The sequence below is a fragment of the Populus nigra genome, chromosome 1 (assembly GCF_951802175.1).
Source record: "Populus nigra chromosome 1, ddPopNigr1.1, whole genome shotgun sequence".
In the NCBI taxonomy this organism is placed as follows: Eukaryota; Viridiplantae; Streptophyta; class Magnoliopsida; order Malpighiales; family Salicaceae; genus Populus; species Populus nigra.
The window spans coordinates 329,462-349,185 of record NC_084852.1 but is presented as its reverse complement, the minus strand read 5'-3'; the positions used below and the strand labels follow the sequence as shown (position 1 = coordinate 349,185).

At 35.5% G+C, this 19,724-nt stretch overlaps 2 protein-coding genes across 4 annotated transcripts; one reads left to right on the top strand and one right to left on the bottom strand.

The window, feature by feature from the left end:
- Positions 1 to 11,012: 11,012 nt before the first annotated feature.
- LOC133702556 (probable amino acid permease 7) lies at positions 11,013 to 14,528 on the bottom strand. Of its 2 annotated transcripts, none has more exons than XM_062126874.1 (8): positions 14,426 to 14,528; positions 13,205 to 13,319; positions 12,879 to 13,112; positions 12,662 to 12,755; positions 12,323 to 12,537; positions 11,998 to 12,131; positions 11,692 to 11,919; positions 11,013 to 11,471 (listed from the first exon to the last, which is right to left on the bottom strand). In XM_062126874.1, exons 2-8 carry the CDS (start codon positions 13,269 to 13,271, stop codon positions 11,070 to 11,072), a joined length of 1,374 nt encoding a protein of 457 aa, XP_061982858.1. In that variant the 5' UTR covers positions 13,272 to 13,319; positions 14,426 to 14,528; the 3' UTR covers positions 11,013 to 11,069. The 2 variants fall into 2 exon arrangements, with proteins under 2 accessions (XP_061982858.1, XP_061982850.1); XM_062126866.1 differs by lacking the exon at positions 14,426 to 14,528 and adding an exon at positions 13,606 to 14,198.
- A 1,075-nt stretch (positions 14,529 to 15,603) lies between these two features.
- LOC133680619 (uncharacterized) lies at positions 15,604 to 19,724 on the top strand. 2 transcript variants are annotated; one of them, XM_062103651.1, is made up of 5 exons: positions 15,605 to 15,925; positions 16,090 to 16,125; positions 17,260 to 17,461; positions 19,359 to 19,437; positions 19,593 to 19,724. In XM_062103651.1, exons 1-5 carry the CDS (start codon positions 15,759 to 15,761, stop codon positions 19,712 to 19,714), a joined length of 606 nt encoding a protein of 201 aa, XP_061959635.1. In that variant the 5' UTR covers positions 15,605 to 15,758; the 3' UTR covers positions 19,715 to 19,724. The 2 variants fall into 2 exon arrangements, with proteins under 2 accessions (XP_061959643.1, XP_061959635.1); XM_062103659.1 differs by lacking the exon at positions 16,090 to 16,125 and having other exon boundaries at positions 15,604 to 15,925; positions 19,593 to 19,718.

Here is a 19,724-nt window from a genome sequence, read left to right as displayed (position 1 = left end):
GAGTCATGAATCCAAAAAAATTGAGTTTGCATCAATTGAACTTCTGTAGCTCCAGATATTCAAGTTGGAATGGCCAAAGGTCAACACTGGCAGATTGCGAGATTTGACTTTGAAGGCTGCGATTTCCATGCTCTTCCTTATTTTATTTTCTTGCCTTAGATGTCTAGAAAGGTATGGATGTTACCTTTTTAATTCCACTAGAATCACTTCATTTCAACCTCTAGAGCTCACGCTCTGCACAAAACATCGACTGAAGGTTAAATCTGCCAATTATCTCCAATTTACTCCTTTTTGCATCTTTCATCCAAAAGTGCCTTCAAAACATAAAACAAAGAATATCAAGGCATTTTATATATAAAACATAGGCAAAACACTAGTTAAATGTGGGTGAAACTATTGAATAATATGGTTGCATCAAATACCCCCACACTTACCTCTTGCTCGTCCTCGAGAAAGGATAGGTAAAACCAAATTGAAGTTAAATTAAATGAAATCACTATGACTAATCTTCTAATCTCCCATCAATATCCAAGAATATATGCATTATAAACAAGAACACAATTAAGAAGGATAAAGAGTATAAATTTTCATGAATTTATTTACATGCAAACTTCAAAACTTAATTAATCGTCGGGATTTAAATGAAATCTATGCCATGCCAAAGTGATAGGTCCTCTCATTGATATACACTCCAACACTCACGTGTTTAGGGCTTATGTGTTTAAATCTCTCAAATTCAATCAATGAATATGTTCTACTATAAGCTTGCTCTTCAATCTCATCTCCATTAATAACATATTACAAACAATGCATGAATCAAAAGGTCTTATTTTCTGGTTGTAATGGGGCTAAGGTAAAGGTGAGGTAAAAGAGAGTAAAAGAAAAAGGTTCAAACCAAAGAAAGTAGAGCATTCTGAAAAATGATATTTCAAACAAGATATTCCATCGAAGCACATAAATTTTCCATCTTTAATCACCAATGCTTAACTTCTTTTGATTTCAAGCTTTTTCAATATAAAATCTTAAGAACATAAAGGAACACTTTTTTCTTTTTCTTTTTCTTTTTTCTGTTTTTTTTTTTTTTTTTTTTACCTTTGGCAACTTTGCCCATCTTTTCATCAAACATCACTTCTTCTTTCTTTTCACATAATTTCCAACCATAATTCCATGAAATATCACTAGTATATGCTCTACTAATCCTTGGCCAAGGGAAAAGGAAAACATATATAAAGTTAAGGCTTATACATGGATAAAGCAAAGAAAAGATAAACAAGCTCAAAAGGGGTTTACTAAGGATAATATGCTTTAGGTTGGCTTTTTGGCTCAAATGGTTAAAATTCCTAATGCCTTTGTCATCTTCATGTATGTATGTAATATGAATGTAATCTCAACAAGATATGAAGCAAGTTCTAAAGATACATATCATTGAAAGAAGGCACAATCAAAGAATATAATGTTGAAGGCTCAAAAGCTTGCATTGGTATAACACTATAAAGTCAACATGGCATATTCTCAAAGTCAATCCCTAAACCAATTAAACCTTAAAACTTGCATGCACACTCCTTCATTCGATTTATATCTTCATCTATCTCAACTAATTCTCATACATAATACTCATATTCTCAAAAACCAATGGGAGTTCAAAAGATCAAACATAATTTTTTTTTTATTTTGAAAAATAACAAAGAAAACCAAAATTAGAAAACCAACATTCTCCCAATACCCCCACACTTAAAACATAACATTGTCCTCAATGTTAAAATAAAAGAAAAGGAATATTGGAGAATGACAAAAATAAAGTAAAATGCGAAAAATAAAAGACAAGGGAAAAAGAAAGCAAATCTGTTTTTTTTTTTTGTGCTGGGTTGCCTCCCAGTAAGCGCTTTTGTTTTATGTCATTGGCTCGACATGTTGCATGCTTATTCTTCATAGATTGGTTCAGCTAACTCCGCAGAAGCGGTGAGTTCTGTCGTCCAACCTTCATAGAAAGGTTTCAAGCGATGCCCATTGACCTTGAGTACTTTGTTGGTTTCTAAACTTGTAATTTCAACTGCACCATAAGAAAAAACATTAGAAACAACAAATGGTCCAATCCAACGAGAGCGTAACTTTCCAGGAAAAAGTTTCAAACGCGAATGATAAAGAAGGACTTTGTCTCCAACATTAAAATCTTTTCTTGTAATCATTCGGTCATGGAGACTCTTAGTCTTTTCTTTGTAAATCCTAGCATTCTCATAAGCATCATTTCGTATTTCTTCCAATGTAATTCCAATCTTTTTGGGCACTAAAAGGATAGGCGCCACCCATTCATTGTCTATGATGGGGTGAATGACTCCTGCATCATGGGGAACAGTTTGCAAAGCTTGCAAAGTCAATGCTGATTCATGCATGTTTTGGGGAACACATATATACCTGTCCATCTCTTCTATCTTGGTAAAATCATAGCCATAGCTCAAAGCTACGCTTAATCCATCCTCACTATCAAAATCACAAACTTGCTGCACACACTTATCAACTTGGTCATAACATGTGATAGAATAAACATTGCTATAAGGATATGTCATTGCATCATGAAAATTAAATTCAATTTTTTCATCTCCTACCTCCATAGACAAGGTATCCTTACCACAATCAATCTTTGTGTTGGCAGTTTTCAAGAATGGTCTCCCAAACAATATAGGAGTGTTGGTTGATGAATCACAAGAATCATGTTCCATATCAAGAATATAAAAGTCACATGGAATAACCAAACTATCAATCTTGACTAGGACATCTTCTATCACACCAAGTGGGTAAACAAAACTACGATCCGCAAGTTGTATTACAATACTAGTTTTATTCAAAGGCTCTAGACTAAGAGAATCATAAACATGTTTAGGCATAACACTAATGGATGCACCTAAATCGCACAAAGCTCTTTTAAAACTAGCATTACCAATAACACATGGGATAGTAAACGCACCTGAGTCTTTTTGTTTCAAAGGCAGATTCTTTTGAACAACAGCAGATACAACTTCACCCATACTTACCGTTTCATGACCTTTCAGTTTGAAAGCTCTCTTGGTAGTACACATCTCCTTCAAGAATTTGGCATATTTGGGAATTTGCTTGATAGAATCAAGCAAAGGAATGTTGAGCTCTACTTTCTTGAAAACCTCTAAAATCTCTTTTTCTTTGTCCTCTTTCTTTGACCTAGAAGAACTCACAGGAAAAGGTGCAATTGTTTTAAAACTGGAATTCATTGAGTGAGGACTTATCTTTAGAGTGTTGGTCGTGGTTTCAATTTGTGGAGGAGAAGGATGTTTCTTTTTTGTACTCAATTCAGTTTCTATCTCTTCTTCTTCCTCCATCTCAATTTGTTTCAAACTTTTCTCTTCAAGTTCTTTCCCACTTCGCAGCATGATCGCACTAACATTCTCTTTTGGATTCAATGCTTGGGAGGGCAATTTTCCATTCATTTGTGCTTCCAATTTCCCCACACTTGAAGCTACTTGCCCCATTTGCTTCTCCAAGTTGTGAATACTTGACCTTGTTTCCTGTTGAAAAGACATGACATTTTGTTGCAAGGTCACAGTGTTAGAAGCCAAAGTTTTCATCATCTCACGAAGATCATCACTAGATGACGACCCCATAACATTGGAGTTTGTGAATGAAGGGGGTTGTCTTGCTTGATAATTCTGTTGGGGATGAAATCCATGGGGATGGAATTGTCGGCCTTGATTGCCTTGTTGAGGCTGGTTCCCATACCGTAGGTTGGGATGATCTCTCCATCCAGGATTGTACGTGTGGGAAAAAGGATCATACTTACGCTGAGGTTGTCCATTGAATGCTCCATCAACTGCATTAGCTTGTTCAATGTAATCTTCTTGCATTGTTGGGCACATATCTGAAGCATGTCCTTGTAAGGAGCATATGCTACAAACTTTCACCTGTTGTACATTGCCACAAGCCAAAGAACGCACAAGAGAAGTAAGATCATTAACTTTATTCTCAAGGTTAGAAATACTTATCTCATTTACTCGTTTATTTGCAAAGTCTCCACGAGTGCCAAACTGTTTCGAGTTGGCTGCCATGTTTGAGATCAATTGGCGTGCAGCCTCGGGTGTCTTATCTACCAATGCCCCTCCACTTGCAGCATCAATGATACTACGGTCAGTAGGCATCAATCCTTCATAGAAATATTGAATGAGCAGCTGATCGGGTATTTGATGATGAGGGCATTGAATGCACAGTTGCTCAAATCTTTCCCAATACTCGGAAAGTGTCTCTCCATGAGATTGTTGAATCCCACATATTTCTTTCCTTATGTTGGCAACTCGAGATGCTGGGAAATACTTCTCAAGGAAGATCTTCTTCATGCCATTCCACGTTCCAATTGAACCTGGGAGAATGGAGAAAAGCCATACCTTTGCTGCCCCTTTTAAAGAGAAAGGGAAAGCTTTCAACTTAACCTGTTCTTCATCAACTCCATTCGGTTTCATGCCAACGCAAACCATATGGAATTCCTTGAGATGAGTATGAGGATCTTCTCCTGCAAGACCATTGAAAGTTGGTAGCAAATGTATAAAACCAGATTTGAGCTCAAAGTTTACATTATTGTCGATGTTTATGCACAATGGCTGATTTTCCACGTTAGGAGCAGCAAGCTCCTTGAGTGTTTGTTGTCGTGCAACAGCCATGGTGTTAAGGCGAGCTTCCTTTCGTAACCTGCGTAAAGTTTTTTCTATTTCGAGATCCAAATGCACTTGACTTTGATTAGTAGAACGGGTTACTGGCATAAATCATCAAGAAAATTCAAAATAAACCAACCACACAAGAGATCGAAAACAATGCAAATTGTACGAAAATCCTACGGTAGAAAAAAAAAACTGCCTAAAAACCCTAGAAAACAGCGGAATTTGGCCTCGATAGGGTGGGGCTAGTGGTTTACCACTAGTCCTGTTTAGAACGTCGTTTCCCTTCAGGAAACAAATGGCCGATACCTAATTCCACCAAAAAATCTGTTTTGAACAGTACCGCTGCCGTAATGAACAGTACCGCAGCAAACAAAAATTCTGTTTTTTTTTTCAGAAAAAGAAATAACAATCACAGCAAATAAAAATAATAGCACAAGAATCAACTAAAATTACTTCCCCGGCAACGGCGCCAAAATTTGTTGCGATGTCGCGGTCGCACAAATTAATTACCCTAGCTTCAAACACAACACACAAGATAGTATAGAGCAAGCAAGGGGTCGATCCCACGAGGAAGATTCAAGTCAGATTTTTATGCTAGATGATATGCAATTTGGGGGGGGGGGTTGGACGTTATCTAGGCTAAAGCAAAAGAAAACAGAAAATAATCAAACTAAATTTAATAAAATCAGAAAATTATCAAGAGAACAAACCTTGGTCACAAGCACACATCCACCTACAGAAATCAGAACTGATCATGGAAACGAAACATCAATTTATATTCTGAATATTTATCTCTTCTTAACATTGGTTAGTTAACGGATCCGCCGTATAACTAGCCCTAACCATCAAACAACCACAGTGTCCGCACTAGTAATTTAATTCAATGGCAGCCTTAAGAACTAGATAAGTTGATTAATCAAGAAAACATAACTGTCCGCAGTCTATGTTTGATTTGATTGAATGTTCTCCCTAAGATTAATAACGTAGATCCGCCACAATTATTAAACTCAGTTGCTTCACAAGTTCATATACCACAACTCCGGTTTTGATATCAAACTTAACAATAGATTGTCTACAATAATAACTTAGAGTCCGCTCTAGCAATTAAAATAAACAATCATAGGAAAAATAAGCATAGGAGAACAAACATATTCATCATATAAACTGAAAAGAAAAGGTAAAATAAATCTCACAGTTCTTGAAATCCGAAGGTTTCCGTGTCCTTGCAACCAAGAAAAAGTGTTTAGCCTTGCATGTTTGTAGAACAACTAATCAAAAAGAAGAAAGAATGCATAATTTAGGGTTTCTTAGAGGAAGGGGGTGTTTTTCTCTCATTGGCTGGCTGCTCCCCTTCTCTTCTCTCATTCTTTTTATATCCTAGGAAACCCTAGGTCTCTATTTTACAAAATAGTCCTCCATTAAGTAGACTGTTTACATTTAAGTACTTCAATAACTATTTTCCTAAAAAGGAGAAATAGCCTTGCATGAAATCTTCAAGCTTTGATTTAGAGGAGCTAAATTGCTGAAATAAAAACTTGGATATCGGTTTAAATGCTTCGGAATGTCATTTGGACTCGTTTCTTCACGAAACCTGTTTGCTGGCAGAATTCAGATGTCATCTTTGAAAAATCATATCTCCCTCATATGACATCGTTTTTGGCTGCAATTTTGAGCGTTTATATAACTTTGAGTCATGAATCCAAAAAAATTGAGTTTGCATCAATTGAACTTCTGTAGCTCCAGATATTCAAGTTGGAATGGCCAAAGGTCAACACTGGCAGATTGCGAGATTTGACTTTGAAGGCTGCGATTTCCATGCTCTTCCTTATTTTATTTTCTTGCCTTAGATTTCCAGAAAGGTATGGATGTTACCTTTTTAATTCCACTGGAATCACTTCATTTCAACCTCTAGAGCTCACGCTCTGCACAAAACATCGACTGAAGGTCAAATCTGCCAATTATCTCCAATTTACTCCTTTTTGCATCTTTCATCCAAAAGTGCCTTCAAAACATAAAACAAAGAATATTAAGGCATTTTATATATAAAACATAGGCAAAACACTAGTTAAATGTGGGTGAAACTATTGAATAATATGGTTGCATCATAAATATATTTAATTTATTAATAAAGACTTATTTATCTTTAATATTCATCAAATATTTTATTAATAAATATAATATTTGATTAATAAATTTAGAGTAAAGATAAAGTTCTTGGGATAAAAATATTTAGTAAAGAAAATTATAAAGTTGTTATAATCATGAGATTCTTATCATATTAAAGCATTGTTTCTAAATAGTTTTGGTCAATACTTTATTAAGACTAAATATTAATTAGAGTTGTTGAGACTAGTACATATTATGTTTTTTTTTTTATGAAAAAAAAAACAGTTGTTCTCATAAACTGATGTATAAGGGATATCTAAAACTAATATCTAGGTACATGTCAATTGACATGTACACTGAACTAACCCGTATGAGAATTCCATATGGAGAGATCACGTGTGTCTATGAAAAGGCTCACGTGTGGGTTGTGTAAGTGATTTTTAGACTTGATATTACTAAGTTATCTTATATAAGGAGTGTTATATTTTGATTCTGCTATACAATGTCCTAATCAAAGATAACAAATGGACAAATATTAAGTATAAGATGAACTATATAAATGTATTTAAGTAATCAAGAGAAGATTCACCACCTTTGATATTGGGTATAACATGAACTATAACAAATGAGTTATTAGACATTGTACTTGGTCTTTAAATATAAATCAATCAGTTATTGAATTGATAATAAATTAATTTGTTTAAATTGTTTAATCTTATTTTATTTAGGATTATGATTTATATTTGAGCTAACTTATTAGGGAACCTAATGAGTCACCTATATAAATCATAAATTAAAATGAGATGATTAATGAAATGTGATTTAATTGTAAATAAATTTTAGAAATTGAGGACTAAAATGTAATTAATATAAGGTATTAAGATTCTAAAATTATCCAAAAATAATATATGTGATATTATTTAAGGGACAAATTGATATTTTATTATTTATAAGTGTCATAACCCAATTTTTTACCTTTTTATTTTAATTATTTTGCTTACTAAAAAATGATGAAAAAAATGATGAAAAAACAAGTAAAAATAAAATAAATGAAGAATGAATTAAAACAACATGATTGGAAATTTAAAGATTTAATTAAACTCTTCACTAGTTTAATTAATTAAATCAAGGGCTTAATTGGAGAATTGATAAGTCTTGAGACTTAATTGAGCTTGGAATTAATTTAATTAATCAAATCAAGGGCTTAATTGAAGAATTGATAAGTTTTGAGACTTAATTGAGTTTGAAATTAATTTAATTAATCAAATCAAGGGTTTAGTTGGAAAATTGATAAGTTTTAGACTTAATTGGACTTAGATATAGTTAAATTAATAAAATCAGGGACTTAACTGTAGAAATAGCAAAGTTTGGGGTTAATTGGGGCAAAATTGCAACAGATTAAAGTCCAAGGATTAGTTTGTAAAAAGCGTCGAAATACAGGGGTCCAATTACAATTTATCCAGGGGCTTGATTACACGATTTCAGAACTTCAGTGACTAGATTGCAAATGGCCATTCCCATCACACAAACGGCGCCGTTTCTAGAAATCAACCATCGCCTTCTTCGTCTCCTTCCACAGGAGCGGTTTCTGCAGCAATGGCTTTGAAGCCGTTTCAATTGTAGAGATGCTTGGCATTCTCTGGCTATAAAGCCAGAGAAGATGAGAGAGCGCAGGGGGGTGAAGAGGAAGAAAAACTGGGGGAAAAAAGGCAAAACCGAGGCGGAACAGAGAGAGACCGAGAGAAAAAATCCAAAAAAGGCAAATTACAGAGAAGAGAAGGAAAGAAAAACAGAGGGACTGCAGAAAAAGAACAACCCAAAAATCAGTCAAAATAAATCCAACCAGCGTCTTTCATCTTCTTAATTCCTTCATCATCTCAAAAGCTGCTGGAAAACGAAAGCAGACGGTGAGCACAGAAGCAAAAGAAAGTAGAAGAAGGAACGGAGGAGAGGAGGTAGTGTCGGCCAGCCAGAGCTTCACCATCATCTTCATTGCCTCCAGTGTGAAGCCACCACTTAATTAATTAGTGGAAGACAAATATTAGTGGAGTTGTTGGCATAATTAGGTGCCATGATTTATGGCATAATTTGTGGCATAATTGGTGCCATGATTTATGGCATAATTTGTGGCATAATTGGTGCCATGATTTATGGCATTTGTCCCCTCACTCTTGCCTATAAATAGGCAATGCCTTCAAGCTTATTTTGCACACCAAGATAGAGAAGAGAAGAGTAGAGTGAAGAGAGAGTAATCCCACAAAATTGTGAGGTATTTGTAAGAGAGTAAGTGAGGTGTTTTCTCCTAATAATAGAGAGATTCTTAGTTGTTCTCCTATTATTTGAGAGAGGTTGTAATTCCCACATTACTTAGTAAAATCCTTCTATACTTGCCTGTGGACGTAGCCCAATTGGGTGAACCACGTAAATTCTTGTGTGTCTCATTTCTCATTTTATCTTATTCCTTGCCTTTTGTCTTGTCGGGTTTGCATGCCAGTATCCTAACATCCAGCAGACCAGGTAAGCAGCCTTTTCTTCTCTCTCGCATTGCCTTAGTTAATTAGCATTTTTGCACCGTGCAAGTGAATTAATTCACTTGCACCGTGCAGCAACACGCGTGGTTTAGCGCACGCGTGTTGCTCAGCCCAGTCTGGTCACTGGCTTGGACCAGTGACCGGGCCGGGCTGGTTGGGTCCAGCCCAACCCATGTGGGCTGAGCTGGGCCCAGCTAAAAAAATAAAAAATATAAAAATATAAACATATAAAATATCTGGTTCTTTTAAGGAAAAATGTTTTGTTTAAGGAGTCGCCACCTAGTATTATGGTCACTAGAAACCCTAACTGATCATCAGAGATTCTATACTACAGGACTGGTTACGTAAAAGGAAAGATATTATCACTCATTTAACATTCTGCCTGAGACAGACTGCATTGCTGATTTTGTCTTAAATTACTAAATATTTATTCGTTTATGCTTTGATGATTTGTTTATAATATTCCTGACTCTGGCGCTAGTGAATATTCGACTACGGATATTTCCAACTCTGACGTTGTTAAGTATTACGTAACTCAAAACAAAAATGAATGGTGTTGCTAACTCTAGCTATTTAAATAAACCAAATAAAAATAAATTTAAATATATGCATGCATATATTTTTTATATATGTTTATATTTTATATATGTTTATATGTTTATATTTTATATTTTTTTGGAGGCTGGGCTCAGCTCAGCCCACATGGGTTGGGCTGGACCCAGCTAGCCCGACCTATTTTTAGGTTTTTCTATAAATAAAATATTATGCTTCTTATTTTTCAAGAAAAAAAAGTGAATGGGAGTTAAATATAGCACGTAAACACCTAAAACACAAAAAGAAAAGAGCTGACATTCTAAAGTATAACAATATCTCTTCACTAAAAAGATTTATGAGATTTTTCACTGGTGATTCATGTAAGTTATTGTTAGAAGCTAGATATTTAGACGAATTATAATTTGTGATAACTCAACCTTTAAACAAATATTCAAAGCTGAAAAAATCATTTGATCTTTTAGTAATTTTTGCATAAACCATAAACAATTTTAGATCTGTCTAAAGAAATTCTTATAACTTAAAAAAAAAATTAAATTTATAATTTCCGTTACATGTATTTGTTTTGAAAAACCCAATAGTAATGTCCTACGAAGGTGAATTCTTAGCTATTTTACACAAGTATAGCTCCTGACTTTGGTCATATGCCTAGCTACCATGTTTAGTTGCTCAAGCAGAGTTTCATTTTATATATGCAGCTGTATGCTGATTGTCATCCACTGTTTTTAATGCCAAGTAAGTGTACTGGACATGGTGACAAATTGATAATTGTACTTCTCATTCGCCAATCGGCAGAGCCTTTCCATTTTTGCTATTGTTTCAAGGAGAGCCAGCCGTGGAATATGTTCCACCATGACTCTGGATGATGGCGGCGGCGATGCCTAGCATATATAACCAAAGCCTTGACAGCAGAGGTAGAAAAATGTTATGCCAATCATTGCTATATTCCAGGGCTTCTTCATTGTCTTGTTCTCTGAGGGAGGTGATTTTAAAGTATCATGAATTCATTTAACTTATGGGATTGTGATATTGTCTGATATCATGCTGAAATTTACAGGCTAGCTAGCTAAGAACACTGCCAGAATTTGCTTCATAAGCTTGGTTTCTTTGTTGTTTAGTTTTAGAAAATTAATATTTGCCTACAATATTTATTTAAATCACCTCTTTTTAATAATCCTTGATCCAAGTAAAAACATAAACGGTTCTACATAGATTTAGCACTTACAATTCCTTCAATTGACCCAATCAAGCCTACAATTGATACAAGAAAGCAAACAAAGCTAAATGTTCTGAGAACAACCCATTTTCTTGTCCAAGCCTCTATTTTGTTCTGTACAAAATACATTTCTACTGGGAAATATATGGCTAATGGCCAAAAGTTTAAGGCCCCTAATAGCCCCAGAACTTGGTTGAAGTAAGGGAAAACGGTGGCAATCACGGTAGTTGACACAACATATGCAGTTCGAAAACATATCCTGAAAATATTAATGTGAAAAGAAGGCAACAGTGGGAGTTTGATGCTGTAGAAGTTATTCAGAAATCCACTGTTTGGGAACTTCTTCGAGGACCAACGTTCTACAAACGTGAATACTGGCTGACTGAAGAGCTGACAGAGAAAGAAACATGTATCATAGTTACTCAAAAACTTATCAAACTGCAAGCTGTAAAATGAAATCCTCGTCCAACTATTGTTCGCGACAGAATAAAGAGAGCATCGCCTAGGACACAGGAGATGCAATGGATTTGATTGAAACAGGTAGCATGTTTGCAGTTAGCGTAGGATATTTTTTACTTTTAAAGCAGGGAAGAGAGTAAAAGGGAAGTACCTGATAGCCTCCAACCAAATGTAGAACAATGCAAGCATTAGCAAAGTCAATGAGCCAGTAAGGCTCATAAAATCCAAGTCCTGTCAAAAGATTTCCAGGAGTACTGTTGCCAAAAGCTGCGTATCCAAAGCATCCACATAAGAGGTAAAATAATGTTGTCAAGAAGAGTGCAATCATCGATGCCTTCTTCATGGTCTTGTTCTCAGGTGGAGGTGACCTCAAAGTATCCTTCATTTAACAATTTTCTAGTTCATTTTAGCTCTGATAGTTTGTAAGATAATGAATTTTGGACAATAAAGGGCAGACCTGAATTTCAAGAAGAATTAGTGCGTATGGATAGGCGTAAGCAATGTCCCCAAGAGCTTCAAAGACTAACCATAGTTTTTTAGCTCTAGTAGCAGCTGGGGCACCCGTAATGCTTCCCTTGATCATTCCACTTTCTGCAATTAGAAAAAAATAAATTTAAAGGCAAAGAAGCTGACTCTACAAAAACATGTGATCCATGATTATTTTTTTCAATACAACATATTTGTTGCAATTTTGAATTTTCACAGATTTGTTCGTATCTGAGGATTGAATTTCAATTGCAAAGCCAGATGCCTCTGATAATAGAGAATGAATAAACATCTACCCATTACTGTAGCCAAGCCAAGTCCAAATCCTGTAAGAGAGTAGGCAAAAGACATGATTGCAGCAAGAACTGAAAGCCATTTTATGCTGTGGAAATCTGGTATCTGTGATGTTACAATCTGAACAGCTCCGAATACCAGCATATACGGAGTATCCACGTATTCACAAGGTGCATTGTGACCTTTTTCATGGTAACAGTTTGATCGTCGAATTGCGCTGCAATGTTGTTAGATAATGGCTCAAACTTCACAATAAACGAAACACTATGGCATAGACAATGATGGTGCTCGATAATTGGAATAAAACAAGGCATAAATCAAGAAATTCACCATGGAAGTACCTCATACTAGTCGAAGTGGTAATGACATATGCAGTGCAAATCCCATACATGAACAGATACTGAAACAATCCGCAAAGGCATGTCTGGGTTTTACCTGCAACGTCACCACTCAAAATTAGGATGGTTGTAGAAGGTAGATCATCTAAACATTCCCAAGCATGAATATATAGGGAACAAAATAAGCACAAGGTTTAAAAGGGAGTGGGTGTTTTGCTACCAAGATTCACTCTAACAGCATCCATGTAAGAGTAGTTTCGTGTTCCAGTGACAGGGTCAGGATATCTGTAGCAATCAGAAAGAAGCACAACAGAAACATAGGTGACAATAGCGAAGCAAAGCATGGCAACTGGACCTGCTATCCATCCTAGCTGTGCTACACTCCAAGCCAAAGACAGAACACCAGAGCCGATAACAGCCGTAATTATATGAGCTATGCAACTCCATAAGGTTCCTGGTTCAGTTTCCGGCAGGAGGTAACCTCAAGATTAACAGAGCACACAACAAAATATACAAATTAGACTGGGAAGTTGGAAGTGTCATTACCAGTTCTTCTTGTCCGCCCATCATCATCAAGCAACAAACTATTCTCTAGCTCATGTTTGACTGCCATGACTATCAAATTCAAGGGAGGCAATGGAGTTCGCTACAAATTTCCTACCTGTAAACCCAGAATGTAAGGATTAAGCTCAACAAGATCTGAAAGAAACACTGTGCCCCATGCATAGCAATGATGTAAAACACTATGCCCTATACATGTCATAATAGTTGATGTGGTCATTTGTATCTATCCCTCTCACATCATTAAGATTTCTCCATTTCTCTTGGTGAGAATATCAGTGTCAGTGACAGAACTTTACTGCAGATATCCTACCAGCTATCCTATATGGAAGACACAGAATTGAAAACTATTTGATGTAGTAATTAAGAAAAGACAGAACCCCGACCTGTTCGTGATTGGAGGTTGATTAAGAAATTCTACCCTGAAAACCCTTTTCATCAAGGTTGATTAAAGATTCGGATCCTTGAATCTAAAACATACCACTATGTCCAATAGCCCCATTTAACTCCATATTCTGTTCACCTTTCCCAACTTTTCTTGTTGATCAATAACATTGCCTTTAGCCTTATAGAGCCAGATGATGGTTAACAGCACTCACGGCCCTTTCACTAACATGTGTTTCTTTTTTCTGTTACTGTTGTCAGAGTTTGATGATGAGCTGTCATCAAACATTGAAACACTATAACAAAAAAATTGCTCCTTTTTTGAGTGTGGATATGATGACAAAACTCCAGAAGGGCCCAAGTTCTATGAAACCAGTACGTACATGAGTTGGACAGACAGACATTAAGTCTCCTCTTTTAATTTTCTCAACTGGGTATGTCCCGGAAATTTAAGAGCATTCATGCCAAGACCAAACTCATTCATTAGCGGCTAGGCTAGCTCTCAAATTGGAGTGCAAGGCTGTCTTCCATTGGTTAACTGAAGTCGTGTGATCAGCAGGCATGTTGCATAGAATAGGAGCAGCAAATTGATTCAATGTTTAAGGGAGAATCAAGTCATGATATGACTTCCAAATCACTTTAGTTAACACCAAGAAAACATGTAAAGGGACAAATCTGATTACAGCAGGGTACTGAGAGGTTCTCATCGTGTCTTCAATAATACAATTTAACCTAATATACCAACAAGTTTGAGGTAAAGAATCATATTAAACCTTAACAAAGAAAGAAGAAAGTAACGGAAGGGTGGAGCTTGGGCCATACATTTCGGAGCTACTAGATACACAAGGCAAAACCACCGCTCATGCAATCTACTCCTGTGCATATACTCGAAACCAGTTGCCTCTTTTCTCCTCAAGTATGCACTGTCAGAATTCCATTTCAAGCAATAATTGGTGGATGCACTATCAACTATCTTTGTTCTTAAAAACAATATTTGCATGTATGGAAATGACACAAAATAAATAATATTTGCCAATTTGAGCATAAAAAAATAGTGTGATCCCTTTCATTGCATCACAAGGACTGTTATATCTGCACCTAGTCATTGAAATTAATAATAACAAAAAAGGGCATTTGGAAATAATAATGTCAAGGATTTAATTTCTCGTTAAAATTTTTTCTACTACATGAGAAACATGAGATCACAATCAACAGTAGTCTAGTACAGGCGCACACAGATTCTTTCCCATCGTGTCATTAATTAATGTCTTGATGTTTTGGAAGCTATGTGAGCCTATCAGCATTTATCTTGACTGGATCAGTTGAAGGGCTTATCAGAGCAAGATTAAGCCAAGGGCTGCATTGTATTTGTTGTATCGATCCCATTAAATATTGTCCTTAACATCATCAGCATCAAGAAAAACTTATTGAAGTCTTCGTTCAGAAAAGAACTTAGTTTCAGAGGAAGCATGAGCTAGCCCGAAGATATCTTCAAATTCTTTATCCCTTTTTTGTATATATTAAACACATAGCAGACACAGTGTGCAGAAGATTTTCTTTGGTTTTGCTCTTACAAAATGGATACCAGAAGCCTTGTTAAGGAAGGTCCGGCTCTCCTCGAGTACCCAAAGTATCTTTAATGATAGAAAGAAAACGCTACCGTTTTGAGAATGTAAGTAACAGTTAATTTTTGTTTGGAATTATATTTAAATAATTTTTTTTATTTTTTAAAAATTATTTTTAATATTAATATATCAAAATATAAAAAAATAATTTTAAATAAAAGTTCTTTTTAATGTTTTTAAAAACACGGCTTCGGTTATATTACCAAACAAAATGATCGGCTATACTGACCCGATCCTGATCCAATTATCCATATTCCTTTGCAAATCAACCCCAGGTCAGGCTTGTCTGCTACGGTTAATAGTTTATTATTAAGGGTAAATTCGTCATTGTGCTTTTATTTCTTGTCCTATGTGGTAAGAAACTTTAATAATTCAGAAACAAAAATCAAACAGCAGCACAGTTCAATTATCATCTGCAACGAATTATTTGGTTTCCTTTTTTTTTTCCCCTTCCTCTTTCCCTTTGTATGTGATTACAGAGCAGAGCCACTGTGCAGAAGGTCTTCGTCTTGGTTTTTTCCCTTGAAAGAATGGGTACCAAACGCCGTACTCACTGTTTCTATGCTCTCTTCTTCCTCCTTGTCGGTTTTCAAGATTCTGTGCGGGGAAGGTTATTATTAATCAATAAACCTGACCCCAATGATCCTGCTGCATCGGCTCGTTGGCTGGTCTCTCAAAATTCTTGGGGTGTCTTAAAGTATGTCTTCTCTCCCCCTCACTACTTAAGTTTATTTCAGTTGGATTTTTTCTTTATTTATCATTTGCCTTACTGCTTGTGCTGATTAGATTTTTTAATATTTTGATATGGTTTGGCTTTTGGCAAGTTCAGATTGTGAATTTCTTTTGTTTTTTTGGTTCCAGTACCATTTCAAGTGATCTGGGAGGAGCACCATTTGGGTATTTTTTGCCATTTCTTTTGCTATAGAGTTCTTTCTTAATCTCTTATGATTAGAGCTGCATTTTTTAAGTGATTTCTTCAGAAGGGACTCTTTGAAACATTGACAATATGTTTATTTCTTGGTGAAGGATGAGAATGCTAAAACAAATTGTATACAAGTGAATGAGTTATGATTTCTGCTAGCTCTTTTATTTCGAAATATTAAATTTTGTCCTCGAAATGTATAGGAGAGTTGAAGTTACTGTTATTATCTGTTCTGGTTCAGTTCGTATCGGATCTTATTCATATGATTGAGATGATTAAGATTGTTTTTGAAAAGGGGAGCTGTGCTATTTTTTCGCACCAGCCCAGGGGTCTCGACCCTCGAGATTGTGAAGGCCTTTAAATTTGAGACCTTTTGGGAACATATAGCCATTTCTTGGGGCCTGGTTTAACATTTTCTGAACTTTTGTGTTGGTAGGATTCTTGCCTGGGATTAACCAAATGTATTATTCTCATTGTTATCATGAGACTTATTTTTTATTCTAACAATTCAAGAGACAAACTGACTGCAAAAGGTTCAAATATTTTGGAGGGGCTTTGATTTGTTTAAGTCTCCTCCTAGTACAATTACAAGATCCTGATACTACTCAAATTAATTGTTAGACTTGAGATTGTCTCAACTCATACTTGATGGACACAAATCTGCTGGTGATTGTCAATCACTTTGGTCATCTTGACCCATTTATAAGCATTTTATACCCTTGCTTTTCCATTTGATCACACATTTACTGGATTTTCTTTGTGCCTTTTCTACATTAAATGATAAAAACTAGGTTTTCCTTTTACCCATACCAGTACGAGGTGCAACCATCTTTTCGTTCCGTCCTCTGGTAACAACCATGGTATAATCAAACACATAGCAGAAGCAAAATAAACAGAACATTTTTATATTTCCTTGACTTTTCATTTTTACCTAAGATTGGCAACTTTGGTGATACTCCTTTTTTATATATAATTCAATCATGGTGAAACATATTCACATTTCTCGGACTAAAAATCATTGAGTAAGTTTTTCTCCCACATCTATCGATTTCCATTTTTCTGGATTTTCTTGTTATTCTCATGCTCTGATGCATTGTTTTGTGCTTTAGGAATGTTGTTTCATTTAGTGATGGACTACCTGGCGAAGGTAGTGGCATCCCATACTTTTATTTGACAACTCTTGATCCAACTGCGAAAAATGCATTACAAGACCAGAGGTCTTCATTTACTATCAGCGAGTACCCTTTAGGAACTTGTGGAAAGAAAGACCCTGAGAACCCCTCTTGTGCAAAAATTACGTTGACCGGAAAGGTATGTTGCAAAGTCAAGCATCTTACATTCATATTGATATTTGGTTTTAGTGTACACAAGAATTGCATGGAATAAGGTGCCTTAGAACCATTTTCTAGGAGAGCAACCAGCCTATTCTATATGTACATGCAACAAAGCCTAGAAACTGAATTTGCTACTTTTATGATTCTTCTTAGACATTCTAATTAATTTTTCTGATTAGGTCATTCAGATAGTGGTGCGACTGCACACGATATAGAGTATAGATGAAAACTTAAAACTGAATTTTTTCAAAAAAAAAAGAAGTAATAGCATTAGCTATTTGAAACCACAACAGCTCTCAAAACTATAATTCTCAAATTTCTCAATTAATATTTGTAATAAGAAATGTTTTATTTAGGAAATATCTAGGATAGGATATTCTATACTAAGTACAGGGGTGGTGCGTAGGCTAAGCATGGGGGCATGGCCACCCCAAAATTCTTAAAAATCCACTATAGTTCCTAAAATTAGGCTTAGTTTCATATTTGTCCCTTAAAATCTGTTTTACAAATATTCATGAAGTCTAATGATAATTCTAACATAAACATTTTAGTCCACACTCAGCCACTGACTAAGTAGGTCTGATCTGAACATAGAAAATTCCAGTTAGGATATTATAAACTGGGAAAGAAAATAAATCTCCTAAAAAGAAATTTCTATTCTAATTATTCTTAGTTTTACATGCATCAGTTGAGAAAGACTCCACTCCTGGCAAGTTAAAACTTAAAATACATTGGCACTATAAGAGAATTTGAGTGTTTCATTGTTGAAGCTCTCAAGGTATTTCATGAACAGTACCATTCTTCTATTGTCAATTTTGATTCTTCATTGTCTCATGTGAAACACCTTTCTCAATCCAATATAATACCAGCCAAAGAGTCTTAAACATGACCCAAGCAACTATCATTCCGGAAAGAAAAAACGATTGCGACTGAAAAACTTATTTTGGTAGAAATATAATGCTTTGAAACATTATTGAGCGCTAAAATGGAATTTAAATATGCTGTCATTGCACCATCTAACTCCAAAATGGCACTATTAGGCTTGTGATGATCTCTCTATAAGCGTCCACTATTCTCTTCTTGACTAGGTCATGAAAAATTTGCTTCTGTTATATCTTCTACTTCAGAATAAGGGTCAAACTTTGCCAACCAATGAAACTATCAATGTTGGCTTGTTCATCTTTGCAATCCTCATGAACAAGATTGAAGATTGAATTTAACCCATTTTACCGATCACTTTCAGCATCAAAATCTGATTTACATAAAAGTTTCCTTCCTGATTTCCTTCTTCCTGCAATGGTTGTGTTGTCTTGCACACGACCATCACTGGGTTGCTGTTGATGCAGCAGCTATGGCTGCTGTGATACGCCACCCAAGTGTCTTGCCAAATCCAGCCAGAGTTCTTCCCTTGATTTCTAGTTCAAAAACCCTTTCCTTTTCATAGCTTGTTATAAGTTCCTAACACAAAAGCTCAGTCTTATACCAAACTTGGTGTCATCACCAAAGAGCAAAAAAACACAGCACAGAAATAAACCTCCTAAAAAATAATTCCTGTTCTGTTCTCACTTCTACCTGCATCAGATAGGTAAACTAAATTGTCATTTTAAACTCACACATGGATGGATGCTAAACATTTAATCATTTATTTTGTATTTTAAGGTTCTTATTACTCCCTAGTTTCTCTTGATTTCCTTAATTTGAAAACTTTTCCACCATCAAGTTACAAGGTGCAGCGTTATTGAGTTCTGAAGCGAGAAGAGATAACATCTTGCTGCTGCTGCTTTTCTGATTTTTTTTTTAATTGGTAGCTTGTTGAATACGAGTTTTCTGGAAAGTTAAACTAACTGGAAGTATTGCCTTGCATAATATGTTAGTTGAAGGTACTAAAAGAAAATTCTAAGGAAGCAGAACTAGCTAAAAGCGCCCTGTTTGCGAAGCATCCAGAGATGAGGGGTAATGCTCACATATTAGCAACAGCCTTTTACCATTTCCATATTTTGCAATTCTGAAAATATTAAACAAATAGAGCTTTGTTTTGGCACCTGTTTATCTTATTGTCTTTCGCCCACTTAGCAGGCTTGCATATTTTGCTTTTGGATGGTTTACAGGTTGGCCTAAGGGTCACAACTTCCAGTTCTTCAAATTAGACATCGAGGATATATTTTTGATCAATTGGTTCGGTGGTCCTAAGCCTCTCACAGTAGATCAGTATCTACATTATAAAGTGTGAGTATTTGAGC